The 20,257-nt window shown below is 43.4% G+C and overlaps 1 protein-coding gene across 7 annotated transcripts in view; it reads left to right on the forward strand.

The window, feature by feature from the left end:
- LOC108632112 (protein abrupt) overlaps nucleotides 1-20,257 on the forward strand; it is a 46,533-nt gene that overhangs the window by 12,660 nt on the left and 13,616 nt on the right. For 4 of the 7 annotated variants that reach the window (XM_026819474.1, XM_018036445.2, XM_018036444.1 and 1 more), the window contains exons 2-5: nucleotides 3,506-3,742; nucleotides 3,831-4,037; nucleotides 4,125-4,290; nucleotides 4,604-4,657. In XM_026819474.1, the coding sequence (XP_026675275.1) occupies nucleotides 3,506-3,742; nucleotides 3,831-4,037; nucleotides 4,125-4,290; nucleotides 4,604-4,657 (664 nt within the window). Of the gene's footprint in view, nucleotides 1-3,505; nucleotides 3,743-3,830; nucleotides 4,038-4,124; nucleotides 4,291-4,603; nucleotides 4,658-5,453; nucleotides 6,425-17,219; nucleotides 18,700-18,745; nucleotides 19,817-20,257 lie in introns of those variants that run through there. The other 3 variants (XM_018036441.2, XM_018036442.2, XM_018036440.2) reach the window with 3 other exon arrangements.

Here is a 20,257-nt window from a genome sequence, read left to right on the forward strand (position 1 = left end):
TCATGGCACAACACGGCGGACTAGAAATTTTCTTCGAATAGTTCGCGCTAAGACCGTACCTCTCCGCGCATATAATGCATGTATATCAGCAGCAGCAGGTCCGCGAGTCCGATCTAGCTATAATTCTCTAGCCATCTGTGTGCGAGGAGCTAGATCACGCTGGAATCCAGAGCGTCCGCTTTCTAAAAACCCGTAAGTAATGCAAGAGCAGGGAAGATCGATTAAGGCGGCAGTTTTTCATCACCGCGGTGCGCGGCGTGGCTCGCGATCGGAGCCCGCTCGATAATTGATTAATGGAGATAAAGGAGAACGTTATGGGACACAATGAAGGTGAACCGGGAGGGAAATAAAACCGCGCTAGTTGCGGAATGCGTGTATGGCATAATATAAGCAATTACTTGGTTCTTCGTTTTTAGATCGCGGTTACCGATAACCAGGGCTTCCGAGAGCAGGTTGATGCGTTTTTAATGAGAATAAAATGGTAGCGAGATAGAGTAATAATTAATTGTTCGGTTATCTCGAAATTCAAATTGAAGTTTCACCGTTTTCAACGGGGGCATCGTCTTTAATGGATTGAATACGTCGTTAATTACACACGGTCTCTTTTTCCGATACGCGTTGAACTTTAACTTGAAATTCTCATCTCTTTTATTTATAAGGATATTAATATTCGGCGGGAATAACGGAAACCGGGGATACAACCTAGCTACCGGGTCCGATTCGCTTTTAGAAAATTGTCGATAACTCTGCGAAAATTTAATTCAAACTTTCGCTAGTTTCATTCCAACTTTGCCCGTTTGCCTCGTTTCAATCGTGAGTAAGAAGAGCTCGACGATGAAAATGGAAGTCTTTTTAATTTTTAATCGCGACCGCCGTACCTAGCCGTTTAAGCGCGAGTTGAGAAGTGAAGCATGTACGACAATAAAACAGACAGTAAATGGCGTTGCATTACCGGTTGGTAAACTCGCCTTTAATCATGCGTCCCAGCGTCGTCACGACGCGCTGGAAACGTACTTTTTCCGTGGTTGTTGACGGAATGCGTGCGCGAAATATAATTCCCCGCTCGCAAACCGGCACGTCGCTCGGGTATTATTACGTGTCCGGCATCGACGTGTCTACTTACGTTCGATTTAATTTCGACATTACGTCTCCCACTGAGATCGAGGTAATATCTGTAAGATAGTATTACTTATTCACGATATCCTTATCAGAACATTACAAACTATGTTCAAAGTTGCGGTTTACAGCGAAAACAGAACAATTACTTGTTCGTCAGTGTCTCGTGCACGTCCACAACGCACGAGCATCCATACAATTAATTATTGAAGCGTTTTAATCGCGTTAGGTCTAATTAGCGGGGAGAGGGAGTCCGTCTCAAAGTTGTTAATTAAATTGGTTAATGCGATAAAGGAGTCCATATTGGAGTTCTCGGTGTTCCCTTTCTCTTCCTGCCTTTTTCGTTACTCCCGCTCGTGTAGACGGCGGCGGGTTCGCGTTCTTTGTGTTCATCATCCGCGCACCTACGAATCACAGATACTTTCCGCGACGATTATTTCAATTATACTGGGTAACCTCAGATTCACGATCCTTCCGTCTACATAATCTACATCGTTCACAGTTTCTAACGCTTCAGTTTAGCAATAACTTATGCGATCGAAACGATTGATTATGGACAGACGAAATCGAATTGAAAGATCGAATATAGTAAGCAGATTCAGCTGATTTGTACGCAAAACGATTAACACATTTATGCATTTTAAATAGACATTTATTTTATCATTTAGCCCTTTTAGTATGCGCTCACTTTTAAATGTTTTGTGCATTTTTGTACGTGACTGGCATTTTTCATATCCACTATCTAATAATAAGCATTTATAATATTACGCTAATGAATTAATCATTGTTAACATTTTTTATCATTGTTAACATATGTTATTACAAATTAAAACTGATGATAATCAATTTTTGGGGCTTAATTGATGTTGCAATTAATAATTAAAATTTAATCATCAATAGCAGTATTCATTAAATTAGTTATCCTATCGACAAATATGTTTGCTAAATATTTAGCATAATATGGTTGTTAATGTATCTTTGTGTATTGAAATTAAAAGTAAAACATGAATCAGCATTCTTAAAACAATTTGAATAAATATTACTTACAAGAAACTTTACACAGCACTTTCAGCTTTATTTTATAAGATCTCTGTGAAACTTTGTCCTCTTCAAAATCGTTTATTATGAGTATGTGTACAGAATTGTATCTAAAATACAGCCGTTTTATTCGTTAAAGGGGAAATGGTCATTGGCACGTAAGCTCTGATATTTACGAAGGCTCCATCGTGATTCATTCTCCGCTATGTTCGGGTGTTTTTGAATCACGTTAGTATTCTGGTCGTAAATTGAACGATTTATAATACGTATCATTGTTTTTACTAGATTAACGTATCGTTCTTGATATTTTTTATCTCGAGCGCCTACTTCCGTTATTCTTATGTCGCGCTCTATAATATATGAAAATTACTCCAGTTTCTTAAAATACAGACGATCTAAAAATATTCTAAAGCGAATACAGATTTTCGGAACGGATCGCATAGCAATCCGGTTATTGCTGTCACGCGACGTCCAGACGATCTAAGAGCAAAACGAAAAAGAAAATTCGAACCAATCTACGGCTTCGGGTTTCAACCGGTCGATATTACAAAACCGGGAATGATTATAACCGCTCTGGTAAGTCCATACCGGCGAACTGACAATAATGAATATACCCGTCCCGCGCTTTTAGCACTACTACCGCCATTTCGAAATGGTATGTAATCGAATCGAACAACCGTGCAAGAATAGGCATTTCAACGCCCATTTCTCTAACATTCTTCCGCGCAGACGACTTCTATATGCGTAGGTTGCGTTGCTCGGAAATAAACGGTGGTGGTGTTGGTACGGAGAGCCCCAGTAATCATTAATTATAATTAATACCGATGCCGTTAATGGCAGTCAACACCGTATATTGCCGGGACATGCATAGATCGGCGAGAACGCCTCTAACGTGTAAGTGCTTCCTATATGTATGCCTGCGTCCATATAAATTCCCATCGTCCACGATCATCCCTATTGCAAGGCCGCGTTCATACGGTTGTGGTCAATTTATAGGTCAGAGCGTTGAAAGAAAACGTCGGGGAAAAGAGAAGGATGTCGTTATGCTAGAGCTTATAGTCCGCGGAGTTGAAAGCTGCGCGGAAGATACCAACGACATGGATTAAACGTTGCTCGTTATACGTGTCGTGGTTGTAAATCGTCGTTGTAAATCAATTGACCAGGTCTGGCCGGACCGAACGGACTGATAAATAGGATTAACTGATTTACATGAACGAGATTCGTCCGGCCGGCCGACATCGATCATAATCAACGCACGCTCCGCATAGCGCAATCTAAAATTTAATTTTCGTTATTCGAATTCGGCGTGCCTAATTTTTTTTTTCTTTGGTTTTTTATTCGTTCGCTACAGGCCAACCCATGTCAACACCCGATAGTGATCCTGAGGGACGTTGCTTCGTCGGACATGGAATCGCTGCTGCGCTTCATGTACCACGGCGAGGTTCACGTGGGCCAGGAGCAGCTGGCCGCGTTTCTGAAGACTGCACAAATGCTTCAGGTTCGAGGATTAGCCGATGTGAATAGCGGTGCAGCTACCGCGAAAATCCCACCCCCCTCCTCGTCCGGTGGCAACAACGGTAGTGCACCGGTAATTATTAATTCTCTTCATCGAAACATCGACATTTCTCAAATTTATTTGTTTAAGTGAAATATTGGAATTGTTTTATGTCTGACAGACGACACCGCGTAACCCTTGGCAAGACAATGGCAGGGGTGACTTGAACGAGAGTGGTTTGAGTCCGCCACCAGAGAAGAGACCTAGAAGCTACAGTCCACCACTGGGTAACCACGTAGAACAAAAGTCGGACCTCCAAGAGTCGCTTTTGGGACAGGCACTGGAAGGGGGACCCACGATACACACGACGCCCACCAACAATGTACAGGTAAAAATTGAATTTTTATTTGATTGATAGCCTTATGGAGAACTTATGAGGATTGAATAAAGAAAAGAGGATTATTGTTGATTACAGGCACAATCCACTGGCGAGGATTCAAACTCCATGTCGGACAACGAGGAAGAGATGTCGAACAATGACAGTATTCTAAATTCCGTGAAGACCGAGCCGAGCGACATTCTCAGTGATTCTATAGAGCATCATCGTAACTCGTTTCCTACTGCGCTTTTGGGAATACCAGGTACTGTATATGTATTTTATTTCGAGACTTATAATATGGCGTTCCTCTACGATGGCAAATGAATGAGTGCAATACCTTTGATTTGATAAAATAAATTTTCAACTAAAAAAATCCGTTTATAAATATTAATGTCATTATTTATAATTATTTTTCGAAACAAATTTTACACATATTTGGACTTTGACATGAAATAACCACATTACTTTTTCATCATATATAATTACTATAAAGCAATATTATGTATTAATAGACTGTGTTTGGATTTAATATAAGTATGGAACATTCATGTAATCATGATAATTGATAATTGCAGGGCTGATACCAGGACCATCCGGGATCCATGCGGCGAATCAGGATCCGAATTACGGTAAGTGGTTAAAATTACTGATCCGATTTTACGGTTTATTACGATTTCATGGCCCAAACTATAGTATCCTCTCGTCAATTCCCTCAAGACTCTGGTCTCTCGTTGTTGCGTTGAATGCATGGAACTCTCGTACCTCTCACAACCCTGCATCCTCTTGTCCAACTTTACTCCCTTTCGATGAAATAAAGAAAGTAAAGTAAAAAAAAATGTGAAAACATGACGAGCAACAATGTGTCATGGAGCTGCGTCTCCGACGGCTCTTCGAGTTCGTTTACCGCAAATCGAAATTAATTTTCCTTCGCTAAATGGTCTGCTTTCGCTAGAAACAGAATCGTTAGGGTTGCTCTGCAATGTTAAGCTCGATTCTTTTCAAATTCCTTTAACGACCATTCATCCAAGCTTGTCGAGGCTAAACGAGAAGTAATTGGTCGATCGACGAGGTACGAATTCAATCGACTGTTAAAATCATTTATGGAAAAAAATAGGGTGGAGGTACGGAAATGGCAACGAGGAAGAATGTAGTACACACGTTATCACGTTCAACAGACAAATTGAAAAAATATCTGATAAAACCATATTCCCGATATCTCGAACAACTAAAAATATAAACGATGACTCATAAATATTCAGGGAACAAAAGACACGCAAAATCAGGGGAGGGAAACAGTGAAAAACGGAATTAAGAAAAATGAGCAGAACAGAAAACGAAGGGCTGTGGGAGGACAGAAAAAAATTGAATAGTGTTTAAGGGATCGTACGAGGTTGGCTGAGGACTGACATTGGCTGGTGGTTCCAGGGCGATGGCAGCCCTCTGGAGGAGACGGTTCAAGCTCAAGTTCCGGTTGGTTGCCTGGCGCGTCCTCCACGAGGAACGACCACACCGGGTCTGGAACTTACCAGAGTGGAGTTCACAATTCGAAAGGTCAGGACCTGACGTCGTTGCTCCAGCAGCATCATCATCACCAACACCTCCACGCCACCAGCCAAGCGTCGCAGCAACACGCAGCCTTAAATGCCCTCAACTCCCTGAACAGCCTAAATACTGAACAGCTGACAATCATGCATCAGAAGCTGCAGAACAATCTGCAGACGTTGCAGCAACAGCAGCAGCAGCAGCAACAGTCCGTCAGCATGAAAAACGATCTGAATCTGATGCTTCAGTCGTGCGCCAAGGATAAAATTCAAGAGAGCATGGCGCTGTTCCATCAGCAGCGCCGGTTTCACCAGCAACCGGATAACGCGAATCAATCGGGGAAACCGAAGTGTCCCGAGTGCGGTAAAATCTACTCGAACAATTCGAACTTGAAGCAGCATATCGTGAATGTGCATACGGTTCAGACCGAGTACGTCTCCTGTCACGTATGCAGCAAGCAGTTTAAAACGAAACAGTATCTTCAGATACATCTGCTGTCGATGCATGGTATACGGAAACGAAAGAGTTACCCGTTGTATCAGATGCAGACGCAGATGCAACAACAGTCGTCGGGACCGCCGGTCTCCGGCGGTGGTCAGCAAACGCAACAGTATTCGACGCCCGAGAGATGGTCCGAGGACAAGCAGTGATCGAAATGCGTGTCCTTGACAGATCGGAGAATTGACGAGACATGTGTATTCCCTTTGATCGACGTTTAAAAAGTGCTCGGAGAAAGTAAAGTTGATCAGAGTGGATGCTGGCAATCTGTATAGACATCGTAATTGAAAATAACAACTGTGACCTCGCACTAATAATCATAGTAGATGTATATAATTGTAAAATTCTATAGGGATGTAAGTAGAATGTTATTCCGGACCGGATGTTTAGTAGATATAGTCTTTTCTTTTTTCGTTTTTCGTTTCTCTTTCCACTTCTGCTAATATTCTAGTAGTTAGGATGAAACGACCGGAGGTGGCGATAGGTAAAAAGGAAGGCGTAAGAGGGTGCTGATACGAGGATTGGCCGACCTATTTTCGTATTGTACCGCAGTGCGCAGCCAATCCTTCGCGGTAGCGATAAGTGAACCGCCGCGATTGGCCGTCGGAAAGACTTGTTGAAATTCTTGCCGGAATCCTTATCGGCGTAAATAGCGATAGAGCAAGAAAGAAAGATGCGTCAGCCTAGTTTCTCGAAAAGGGAGTGTTATTCACTGAAGAACGTCGATAGGACCTCATTCAACTCCCTTTTGAATGTTCGCAATACTTCGAGTGAGGTTCAGGCGAATTTTTAAAGAAATCTAAACGGCTTCTGATGAAAACGAACTTATCAAGAATATCTCTTTTCTTTATTTTCCTTAAAAAAATTCTACTTTTCTCTATTACCCACGAAATAAATTCTTGCGCATTCAGAGTGTAATTATACATATCGATCGAAGTATGAGAAAATATGTTTTTACAAAATTGGGGCAAAGTATTTCCGATTGTGACCGAGTCGTGTCTGAATTCAGGGCACTTATCTTTTAGATTTCTTTAGGGTGTTTTTAAAATATTGACACGCGTGGCTAAATCCTCTGCGACCAGAAATGCAGCGCGTTCCATTCGCTCTCCGTCGACTTCTCGCCTTCGCGCGTCACATTTCGCTGCAATCGCATGAAAACGTGTGCTTGCGTTCCAGCATGCGCTCATTTGTGTGCACTTTCAGTCCAGCCACACGTGTAACTAGTTTCACACATACATACACACACATACCTCGAATGCCCGCGCACATTTAGGCCCACAGAATTACGAGGCAGAAAGAGATAGACTGGCTTGTATTGATCTCGAGGATTCAACAAACAGTACCTAGTGCCTCCCGCTACTTCCTCCCTAACTTCACCTTGCTCTTCCACCCTCGATCTCACCCCGCCTCTTGCTTCGTTTTCTACGTATTTCATACGATTCAACTCCGTTCCTCCTGGATCGTGTTTGATGAGCCTTCCTATGCGCAACTAGATCTTGAAGCCAACTTGTTAGCAGACATTCCTTTCTTTTCCCTTTATTTTTCACGCGTATTATATACGTGGTATGATAAATCTCAAATTCGTTCGTTCGCTCTTCTTACCATTGATAAATCTGGAATGTACTTTTAAATAGAAAGATTGCAGTCTCTATTTGCCAAATTTAAAGTTTTTTATCACGCAACATAGTTTTAATTTTTGGACAGTTCATACTTCATTCACAGAACGAATTGTCTGTCGTTAACGGTATCTACGTCAGAGTCGGATCAGAGTTTTTCGAAGGTGAAGAGAAGAAAGTTATATGAGACACGCGATGGCCAGCCCTAGTGAGCCTAGGCCACGCGATGTTAGCGCACGATCAGGCTATCACCCTCGTTGTGAACCCCTGGCAAAACAAACCCTGCCGGCTTATCCAATTCCACGGCATTTCCACGAATCTCTTCTATCTCCTGTCCGTGCTACCCAACCCCGACACTCGTAGTTCGGACGTAAATGGAGGTGGAGACTCGCATTTGTTCCAACCACCCTTCTGTTTCTCTCTCTCTCTCTCTCTCTCTCTCTTTTCCACTTTCTCTTCATTCGTACTAACCCTTCGCTTTTGTCCGCGCATTCTCCGTTTTTACCTTCGTTCCGCAATCCCTGTCATTCAACCAGATGCTTGGATCGCCGTGTTCTCATTTCTTGGCGTGAAAACTGCGTCATCTTTGAGAGCTGGCACCCAACGTGCTCTAAAAGCTCTCGCTGTTTTGGTTTCACCGAGTCAGAAGGAGGAAATAGTTCCACTTCCGGCTGTCGAGAAAGATGACGACCTGGTTTTGTATGTGACTTCTTTTCATCTTTTTTCTTTTGCCTCGGAGAATATTTTTTTCTTCACTTGAATTTTATATATATTTTTTTTTAGCTTTTAGCATTTCGTTTAGAATTTTGCTATTAATTCGAGTTGAATAATTGCGCAGTAAATATATTTTGATAATAGACATGCGGATGATTCGAAAGGAAGTTTCAAAAGTTCCCAAGAGATTGGTTAATGGATTTCAGGGTGGTCTAGAACCTAATAACATGTGTCAGCCATTATTTTAAACCCGAATCCTAAAATTGTGGATATTACGTTCTTCAGAAAACTTTCTTACCTTAATTAGTGCTTCGCCTTCTGTAAACTTTTGCTGGTGATTGTAACGCGCACAGACAAAATCGGACCTTTTCTGCAGATTAAAGTCATCTATCACCCGGATTCGATCCGGATAACCCAGCCAGATTTTTATCAGTCTGACGAATTCCCCTAATAGGGATAGCGTGTCTCTTCCACTAACATCCCTGATCGTTTACGCAATATACTTTGATGTATGAACGCTATATTCGATGAACTTTGATTTTGAAAAGGGATAGAACTACAAACGAGTGGAAGAGTTACGTAAGAAACCATATTGAAAAAATGAAACATGTGCACATATATCATGTGCGTCACGTAGAAAAGTTCGCGAGAACTAACTTCTTTTTTTTTCTTATACGGTCAAGTCACGTGTAGCTTTTCCCTTCTACGGTTTATCCCAAAGAGGTTTTTCTATTGGTCGGGAACTAAAGATTGGCACTAAAAGTTCTAAAAAATAAGTCGCGCGACTATTAACCGAAAGTATTATCGATCGCATACCTCCGGAAATAGGTAATCTACCTGGAAAAGTATATAGCTGAAGAAAAAGACAAAGAGGCGGAAGAACAGGAAATGAGATGGGATATAAGGATATTGTGGCCCACTTTGGCGTCGACGATCAGATACATAGAAGGCTTTGGGGTATTGCCGAAAGAATGATGGCCGTCCGTAGTGGACTGGGTAGATCGCTGAAAGAATAAGAATGGGTTCTCACACGATAAGAGAAGCGTACGCCGTCGGATTCAAATGTTGGATCCCCTCGTCCCTTACGTAGTTGCGTACTTTTTGTCTTTGCTGTTTTCTATCTTTTTCTGTTGACCATGGTCCACCTTATCCCGATTTCCCATCGGCCCTTCTTGTTTCCTGTCTCCTTAATGTTCTGGAATCTCCCCTTTTTCTCTTGCCTTTACCCTCGTGGTGTCTACGTGTTGGTGGCGCGGGCAGAGCAAGGGGAGGTCCGACCCGAAGGGCGGTCTATCCTATATTGCGACGCTGGACAACTGACAATTGCAATTCCCTTTTCAATTTAACCGCATTAGTCTCCTGTCTGAACGTTAAATTACTTTTCGGCTCTCTTTAATTCTAAATCCAGATAAACCTGCTGAGAGGTAAAAAGAAACTGAAAATTTTTTCTTAAATATGTGTGAATCAACACGAGATTCTATTAACGTCGAGAATGCAAGAGAACTAGGGTGGAGAGTCAGGGACGTGCCGATACAGTTCAACCTTTCCTCGAGCTATGTATCAGATTACGACACGTCCTACCGAAATTATGAAAGTTCGGCGCGCCATCAAGGAAAATGACAAACGGAGATGGTGCACGGCTGGAGCGCACGTGTCATATGGCGGACCCTCGATCCGTTTGCCATTCCGCTCGTGTAGTCTTCCGATATCGCTCTTATTTTCATCTTATCGATCCCTTCCAGCTGGAACTAAACGATGAGAGAGGGAGCGGGTCATCCGAATTCCGTGGAAGATTTTTTAAGAAACGAAAGGAGGATGTGGCTTAAATGAAAATCGGTCGTGTTCGAGGGAGTTAATTAAAGAAACTAAATCCTCCTACTTCATCTCTCTTCCGCGCCGGCCAGCTTAATTAAATTGCTCCGTAATTAACAGCGACTGCTCCTCATCTAACGTACCTATGGGGATATGTACACGTTTAGTGGAAACAGGCTTCGAAATTTTCTATTCCTAATTAATTTATCTGATCTAGAATGTAATGACTTAACGAGGTCGCACTCATCCGAAAGTTAATACATATTATTAAAACGTGACGCTCGTTGTAGTTACAAGAGTAACTATTTACATAACTCATAATAATATGCGTATCACCGTTATGAAACTGGAACGTATTAAACTCGCATTATGACTTCGTTAAATTTTTGGCCACATCGCGTAAATTCTGTACACTTCGCGTGTAGAAATCGCGAATACCGTGCTCGTCCCGCCTGAAACGTATCGATTGTTCCGCGTCGAACGATGGAATGAGATTGGGTTTCACGGTTGCAGCAACGATGGATGGGGTGGTGGTGCAGCACACTTTAGTACGAAGATTGATTAAGCTGCCGCAGACACCGCCGCCCACGCGAGCTATATTAAAGACGTGACCCGACATAAAGGAAACACCCTCGTCTTCAGCCACTATCTGTGTTCTCTTTCTCTCGCCTGATCCACCCTATCCTTTCTTTGACCACATTGATTTTCCACGTTGCTCTCCCGTTTTCTTTCTCTCACTTTTTCTCGCGCCAGATTGTAATTTTCTCTCCTTCCCAAACTCTTCTGCTTCGTTCTTTAGAGAGAGAGTACAAACGGGTACGAAGGAAGGTACCACGTTCCTCCTGCTCTTTGCTAGTTGTTGTTATCGTCTCGAGACTCGCAGCCCTCTATCTATCGTGTTCGTTGTTTACTTTAGCTTTAAGCTCGGGTTAGTACTCGGAAAAGCTGAAAAAAAGTAGAGAGAGAGAAAGAGAGAGAGAGAGATACTGAACGAGGAAGCAACCAGACAGACAGCTCGAAAGCTTTGCAAGTTTGATTGAATTCCAACGAGTGGCCGGTATCAGGAAATGAACAAGTTGCTCCGAGATCTGCTTTTCCATCCCCGCCCTTTCTCACTCCTTCTCTTTCTTTTTTTCTCTCCGATCCAATGCGATGTCTGCTAGAAAGCTTTTAACCTTTTCTATCCGGCAGCGAGTTTCGAGGCGCCGACTGCGGGGTTATTTTCGGTTCTCACGTTCACCAGAAGGGATTAGAGAGGACGCGGGGGATTACAGAGTTTCGTTATTGCCGCATTAGATGTTCGTTCTTGTTGCAGTTTCTGAATTAAACGCGGCCAGGCTTTTATTAAAAGCTCGCGCGGCGCCTTCAATTTTAAAACCCGAGCCGCGGACAGGCGTATTTGAAATTAAAATGGAGCTTGAAATTAAAACGGGAAGAGAGTGGATCGAGGTTCACGCCACGAGGACGGCAGCAGTCGAGAATAGATATTTTATTCCAGCCGGAATATTTATTTCAAACGACTCCTTTGTCCCTGACTTTTCTATCCGATCTTGGCTCTTTTTTCGATCTCCGGGTAAATTGCATCTTTCATGAAGTTTCCCGGTTGGACGTTCGCTACGGCCATTGTCACGAATTTTCGACGCTCTGTGGGTTCTGAAGGATCCCCGAAGTCCTTCCTTCGCTTTCCCCTGCGACTGCTCATCAATTTTGCGGAAGGTAACATCTCCTGCAGGGCACGGTTCTATCTCATTCCCTGTTGCCTCGCTATATTGCCACCTAACGTGTCAGATCTTTTGTTGTCTGAAACAGCCGTTTTCCTCGGAATTCCCGCTGGGTCGACTCCTCGAGGAGATTTCGTACGCTTTCTAACGGCCGCTCGTCGTTTCTCAGATTTTCCACTCGGTTGATCTTATGTACGATTTATTACCGAAACGTACACCTTATCTCGAACGAACTAAATTTTCTTGATTTAGAAAGAACGAGGCATGTATCTCTCTATGGCAAATATGATGCATTTGAATGAATTGATTTCGCGTGATGCAACAAATGTCTTCTAAAAATGCGAAGACGTGGTCGCTTGGGCGACAGGCAGAAATCATCGGAACGGTTTCATGAACGAGGATGAGACGGACGAGTTGTGAGAAAACGAGAGACGGTTACGAGGGCAGCAGCAGAGGACGGAGGGGGTTGAAGTGAGAGACAGAGAGCAAAGGGAAAGAAAGAGCGAGAGCGGAAGGGAATGATAGAAAGAAAGGGATAGAGAGGCCGTGCTTCCCCCGAGGGTCCTGGGATCGATCCCTGTGCAATTTCCCGCACATGTCCGCATTGATCTGCCCTCACTTGCCCCCTACGCCCACCCTTGCCACACTGAGCCACCGCGCTACCCCCACTGACGTCGTCACTGACGCCGCCGCCAACTACCCTTAGCTTCTTCGTGGCTCCTACGATCGTCCAAACACCCGTCTCTCACACCGTTCGATCGTTCAAACTCGTTCGAACTAGTCTTCCACTCCCACGGCTCAACCCTACTCTATAGTTTTTCCTCTAATGTGAACGGCATAGAGAACGCGTCTTGTCACGCGTCGTACGCGGTGCGCCTCGAGGCGGACACGATTTTTCAATTTGAGAAAAAAGAAATCTTGTCGGTGGGTTGGCTTTGCTTCTCGTGATTGGCAGGTTCCTCCATTTTCCCGGGGGTAGAATCCCCATGGAACGCGTCGCTTTCAAAATTCTCGCGTTCTCGCGGCGACTTTGTTAATTAACACAGATTTACCGTTTAGATGCTAGAGAACTTGCGGAAGTAGTAGATGGGTGAGAGTGTGAGAGTTATTCGCCAGCGGCGGGATGGGTCCTCCTTTTTCTTCGCGATGCTTCACGAGAGGACTCGTAAAAAATGGCCGAGAGGCGTCGCGTCGCGGTGGCAGTAGATGCGCGCAAGGGTAGAGAACGAGTCCGTAAGCAATGGCGTGGGCCATCTAAATTAAACTTTTCTCTCCCCGGGTCTCGGCCGTCCCACCTCGCCGAACCCCATACATCAGCCTGTCATAAGCCTAAGCCGTGCCAAGCCGCGTTCGATGTAACCGATCGTTAAAGAAACTTCGCTACCGGAAACCAGGTGTTCCTTCCGACGGGAATAACCGCTCGAAGGAACTCGACAGCACGCGGGATAGATAAAGTGTGGGGTTATTGATCGCTTCGGAATTGCTCGACCACACGAAGATACGCTAAACTACGTCTGTAGGCAACTTTCTGCCCCCAGCAAATTTTCTTAATTTGATACCGAGAATTAGGGACGTAATAAGTATTTGGTGCGAAAAATTTTATTCTAACAAGTATACATTTTTCGTAACAGAAAACTGTGCCCACGTTATATTAACTCTTTATGTATTATATAAACTTCAAAATTAACAAACTCTTCCCTCTTCGATATATTGTCACAAAAATATTTTGTTAACTCCGTGGATGATCTTTCCGTGTAATCGTCTTCGTAAAGGAAGATTGCAGTGATCTTCGTCCACTGATTAGCTCCCTAGGGAGTCGATGGTCAACATGATTGAGAAGATCCAAGATCTAAGCCCGGTTCGCGACAAAGAGACCGACTAGCAAGACGAACGATCTCTTTCAGTCTCGGAATATTGTTGCAAAATTAAGGAATACCGTGTTGATACCTGGCTGGTCGTCATCGACCGATGATATTACGTTGCGTAAAAGAAGGTAGACGCCAGAGAGAAGTTTGGCGGAAAGACATCGATCTTCGGCTTCCCTTCAGCCAATCAGCGTGCCGACTGCTTCTTGAGAAGCGAGTGCTCGTTAATGCAGCGCAATTCGTCGGAGCGACGCCGCTAATGGACTGGCGCAATCATCCCAGGCCTCGCTATTGAAGCTCCTTCCTCGTCAACAGCATTACTTCCTTCCTTCCTTTCCACCTTCCTCTCCGCTCGTTCCACTCTCTGCATTCGTTTCATAATATTGTCACTTCGCACCTAATTTCTTGTGTTTTACAATCGCGCCTCTTTCTTGCTTTTTCATTTTTCCAATTTCCAATCTGGCTCTACCTCGAGATTGTACGTTGTTCTTATCCGTGCTGCCTTTACCGTTTCCTGCCGTTTCATCTGACTTATTAGTCTTTGCTCAATGTGTCTTACTTTATTTTGGCTTTACTAGTCTTCCTGAACTTCTTTGTTCCATTAATGTGATCCATCATACTTATAATTCTTATCCGACCGGATATACTGAATGTGCTAAAAACGAAAATATTGTGTTCAATTTAGGAACGAAATCTCTTTATCTTCATCATTCTTTTATGCTGAGAAGTGTTCATGTTTCAAACTTGATTGCTCTCAGAGTAGATATTGTATTTTAGGAACATTCTGTATTTGTCGATAACACGTTCGCAATTCATATGACTTTCGTGATTCTTCTGTCAGGCGACCATCATTCCTCCGACCCTTCTATTTTTTTCCTGCTGGACGTTCTCTCTCTCTCTCTCTTTCTCCGTTCTCGACGTTCTACCACTCTCTTCCGACCGATCGGCTCGGAGATTCGTTGTAATCAAGCGCGCACGTACACGTCTCAACCCTAATCGATCGAACTCGCCGGTACAATTACTCAGCCGACTGGCTGTCTTACGTGCTTCTATCTGTTGGGGTGAAACTTTCCTAGACGTATTACTCGACCCTCGCTCGATCTTTCACTCTTCCATCTAACTCTTCGACGTTCGTTTCCTGAAATAAATTAAAAATCTTTTCATTACAATATTGAACGTTATGTCAATAATGTTTTATAAGAAAAATAATGAGAAGGAATCGTTCATAATAAAATGTCCACATTTATTATGTACTATGAAGAAATGTATTACAAAATGTGAAGGATAGGTGGTATTTTAATTATTATCGTTATTTGTAATTGGTACTCCTATTGTGGCCTTAATCCCACGCGAATGGCAAAATCAATATATAAATTATCTTTGAGCACGATTTTCCGCGGTCGACTCTCTAAATCGGTTTGTCATATAAATACATATTTATGTATTGACGATCGTGCCTCCCTGTTTAAGGATGTATTGGCTATACAGTCAATCCCAAAAGTTTATGCACTTTAGAAACGCATTTTTTAAAAAGAAATCAAACGTCGGAAGAACATTGCTAATAATAAACAACAAAAAAAAATTTTCGATTTTTCCGAGATTTTTCCAAGGGGTACCCCTTCAATTTCTTCCAAATTTTCGTTTTTGGCCAATAACTCCCAAACCGTTGGACATACGGAAAAATTTCATATAACCTTTCTTGTAGAGGACGACGAGATCTACAATTTCCATGTAAAAATTTTTCGCTAGTGTCAATAGTTAACGAGTAATTTGCAAAAAACTGTTTTTTCGTTTTTCGTCAATAACTTGTTAAATATTAATGCTAGCGAAAAACTTTTATACAGAAATTGTAGATCTCGTCGTCCTCTACAAGAAAGGTCCTATACAATTTTCCCGTAGATTCAACGGTTTAGGAGTAATTAAGGAAAAATGAAATTTTTTGCCAAAAGTTCGCCGTTTCGACACTGGGATGGTCGGATTTTGTCAACATCAATAAAATGCCAAATAATCATACGTAACTCGTTAAATATCAAAGTTGGAAGGAAAACAACTTTTATTTGAAGCATTTATCGCAATTTATCGCAAACCGGTGGACAGCAGGCGAATCGACGAGTGGCAAGCTTGTGAAAAAGAATTTCGAAGGCGCACACCTGTCATACTGTGCCTCCACATCCTTCTTCTTTTACGTAATGAGACGTGCACGAAAGTGGGAGAGGCCTTTTGCTTAGAGATTCGTAGGAAAGATAGTCGTAACGAGGCGTAGAGGGTGGATCAATACGAGGGTTCTTACGTAGTTCGCTCACTCTCTCTCCTTTTTGGATGTCTTCTCCTTTCTACGTGCACTACCTCTCTTTCTCGTTCTTGTATTCTCTCTAACGACTCCACCCTGTCTTATCACGTTATTACTTCTAAGATTCATCTACACTTTTCTTTTCTTTGTTTTCTTTCTACATTTTTTCTATATGTCTCTTTCTCTCTCTCTTGTCTCTCTTTCTCTCACTCTCTCTGGTGTTGAAAGCTTGAAATGCACGAGGACGAAGGTAGCAAGGATGCTCGTTGTGGGAATCTTTCACGAAATTAAAGGACGATTAGGATAAAGAATTACCGGTGACTGTTTCTCACGACTGTCACTGGTCGAAATGAGAAAATTACGGCTTAATTAAGAATGGTCAAGAGCAATGAAAAATACTCCGAAGTACACTTTAGAATCTGAAGAGGCGAAGATAGTGAGTGCGTAGAGAATTCGGTGTAGCGTGATCTGCGCACGAGTTTCGATTGTCAGGAGTCAACGTTACTTTTTATTGAAACGAGATCAACAGTTTGACAGCCACATCATCGACATCAACAACAACTACAACAACAACAACAACAACAACACACCAACCATCCTACAACCGGGCATGCCCTGAGAGTACGAGAGTAGCCTGCTTGCGTGTGCGTCCAGGTATGAGAGCGAGTATGCATGGAGCGCAACGTGTGCCAAGGGGAGCGAGAGAGAGGGAGAGAGAAAGAAGTTAGATCGATTGGGTACGATAGTGTCTGACCTGAGGGTGTGGAATACGATCGAGAGAGAAAGTGAGAGAGCATCGAAGAGTCTGTAGGGAGAAAGAGAAGGAGAGAGAGAGAGAGAGAGAGAGAGTGAGCAAGAAGGAGGAAAAGGTCTCGTGTGAGAATCTGTTCACGTATACGACTGTTGTGTGAGCGTGCGTTTGTGGAAAGAGAGGCCTAAGGCCTAACGGGTGTATGTACGTATAGGAGAATGAACGGGTTGTCGAGAATTGTGTGCGTGGAACAGAGAGAACGCGTCGAGTAAGAACGAACGTCAGAGAGAGAGAAAGGGAGAAAGGCGAGATATAAAGAGAGAAAGTAACGAAAAAGAGAGAAAGGGGACAGAATCAACTGACGGGCACGTCCTGGTTGTAGGATCGGTGATGCCGAAGAGGGAGGAAGCCGCGATGGCGGCAGTGGCTGCGGCCGCCAATGAAACAACGCAAGTCGTCGAGAATTTCGCGCGACTCTACACGGCACTGCGCCACGACGAAGCTAGGCCTCTCTGCCGTTACTGCGGCAGGAGCTACTCGTCGCCGAGCAACCTCCGGCAGCACGTGAAAAATGTCCACTCGAATTGGCCGCCGCCGGAGACATGGCCGCAGTGCAACGTGTGCGGGAAACGGTGCAAGACCAAGCACTACCTGATCAATCATCAGCTTCAGGCACACGGGATACACCAACGGCCCAGTCTGAACAATCCTAATCAGCAGCAACCGCAGCAACAACAACAGCATCAGTCGCCCTCCTCGTCGTCGTCGTTGCCGTTGCCATGAGTACGGTCCTCCTCGTCTGCCGTTCCGTTGTTGTCCAACAACGTCCACAAGAAACGGTTCTCGAGCAGATGAAGCTCAGCGTTTCTCGTCCGCGATCTTCGTCGATACAGGATGGTCGAAATTGCTCTTGTAGGCGCTTTTAGGGTGGATTTATTTAGCATCGGTTTCGATGTTCTATCTACGTACGGTAGAGATTACTCGGGGATGTTTCTACGTGCTATTTTTACTTGTGAGGATGGAATAATCCAGGTTATGCCCTGGTTTTTAGTAGGTATTTATACATCACTCTTGAGTTAAAAACGGTACGAACGGATTAAACGCCTGTATAAACGAGATCACGATCGGATTCACATTTTCCATAAAATTCAAACAATGACGGCAGACGAATAGTTGCGAGACTTAGGAAAAATAAAATTTTATATCGTACTTGTAAACAATCACGATATTCCACCCTATAAGAGAGACTATAGACATGGTACGAATAGTAAGATTTTTGGCACGTGTAAAAAGACACATGGCACAAGAAACTATTGATGAGATTGCATATTTTGTAAGTTGAATTGTAATAATGACAAACGCTTACACACCTCCGCCACCTTCGAGTCAAAAGAGGAATAAGACGCGTCAGCCTGTTGTAGAACGTAGAATATAATATCCGGGGGTAGAGAGCGTATTCAGCCATAACGCGCGTGTAATATCCACACGCAAAGAGCGAGAGAGAGAAAATCGGACGGTTTCCGTAATAATCTGGCACGTGAGATTCTGTACGGACACGTTCAAGCATCTCTCCGTTGAGCATTCGATTTACGCGATGATTGCGCGAATTCCGCGCAGTCCGCTGTCTGGCAATTGCACGCGATATCGAGCAGAAAGAGAGAGCGAGAGGGAGCAATTAGCGATTCCGGCAGATATGTATAACCAGTAACCGGTAGCCATTTGCGGGAGATGTAACAGATCTCTAGATACATATTCCGCATGAATCAATGGGATGGATAGATAGATAGATAGATAGATAGGACGGCATACTCGCGGGCATTCGGTACTCTCCGTTTTTATTAGGGGTTGGGGTTTGAGGGTTTATGGTGGTGGTGGCTGGTGGTAACGTTGGTGTGGTGGTGGTTGCAGATCACGGGCTCGATGAAGCAGAGGGCGCGGCTTACCACCACCACCACAGCCATCACCAGCAACATCATCGGCATCGTCATCATCATCCACTATCCGCTCCTCCTCCTCACCATCATCATCACCAGGCGCTACAGGAAGATGACCAGCAACAGCAGCAGCAGCAGCAGCAGCAAGACCAGCCGAAGAGTACGTCATCGACCGCGAACACAACCACCACGACCAAATACCAACGGAACCCGCCAGATTACAGGCAACAGAAGATCATCCGCGACCTTCACCAGCAGCACGGTTACAGGTGTCCCCTTTGTTATAGAACGTTGCAGGATATCAGCACGATGAGGGCTCACTTGGAGCATCATTATCCGCGCGATTCGCCCACCTGTCCGGTTGCTTCGTGCGCGAAAACCTTCTCGCACCCTAACAGCGTGAGGAACCACATGCGTTTGAAGCATCCGGTGCAATGGGATCAGATCAAGACGCTCAGATGGACCTACGTCTGATAAAGTGGCCCCACACGGGTGCTTGGCATCTGTCTCGATTGCTCTGAACCCGCGTAGCTATTTTTAGTAGCCATTCTTGTTTCTCTCTCACTTGGTTTTCTTAAACGAAATTAACGCTTTATTTTCTTTTTTATCGTTTCAATTCGCTCTCCATTCTTCGGGGTTTTTACGGTTCTCTGTTCTTCTGTCGACTATCGATCTTACGCACCTTATCGTTTCTTGGACACGGTGTAGGGTGCGTTTCGACGAAAAAGTCTCGCGTGCCAGAGTTTATGAAACGTTCGTAAGGATTATATACGCGTTGGTATTAAATTACGAGCTGGTTGAATGTAAGTATACCATCGGGTATGAGGAATAGGGGAAGAACAAGGAGGGCGGGAGGGTTGAAGACTATTTCAGCGAGTTACGCAGGGGATTGATCCCTCTTCAGTGCTTTATTCTCGAGACGCGACACAAATAGCCATCTCTCTTCCTGACAATTAATGCCCATTGAGAAGCGCACATTTTGTAAATATTCGGGAGATTATTATATATATATACATATATTATATATATAAAGAGAAGAGAAGGAATATATATTATACAAATAAAAAATATATAGAGAGAGTATATATATATATATAAAGAGTAAATCTATATATACATATAGAAGAGAGAGAAAGAGTTGATTTTGTATAAAAAAATGTACGAAGCAGTATTTCTAGTAGAGCCTGAAAAAAAGGAAAGGGATTAAAACGTAGTCACACCAATAGAGATTGTGTAATAATAATAATAATAATAATAATAATGATAAGGTCGACGTTGATTACGAGACTACGATGTTGGATACATATAATAATAACGTTTAGAGTTAACGTATTTTAACAAGAGAAAACAATGTTCCTCTAAAGCTGAGTAAGCCAGCCTTACGTTAACGAGCGTAGTTTTTAAGGAAAAGCGTAGAAAATGAATGGAGAAATCTTTTAGACATGGATATAGTCGAATTTATATTGTAGCGCCAGAAGAATGGACG

Source organism: Ceratina calcarata, unplaced genomic scaffold (genome assembly GCF_001652005.2).
Source record: "Ceratina calcarata isolate Rehan_Ccalc_2016 unplaced genomic scaffold, ASM165200v1 scaffold151.2, whole genome shotgun sequence".
NCBI lineage: Eukaryota > Metazoa > Arthropoda > Insecta > Hymenoptera > Apidae > Ceratina > Ceratina calcarata.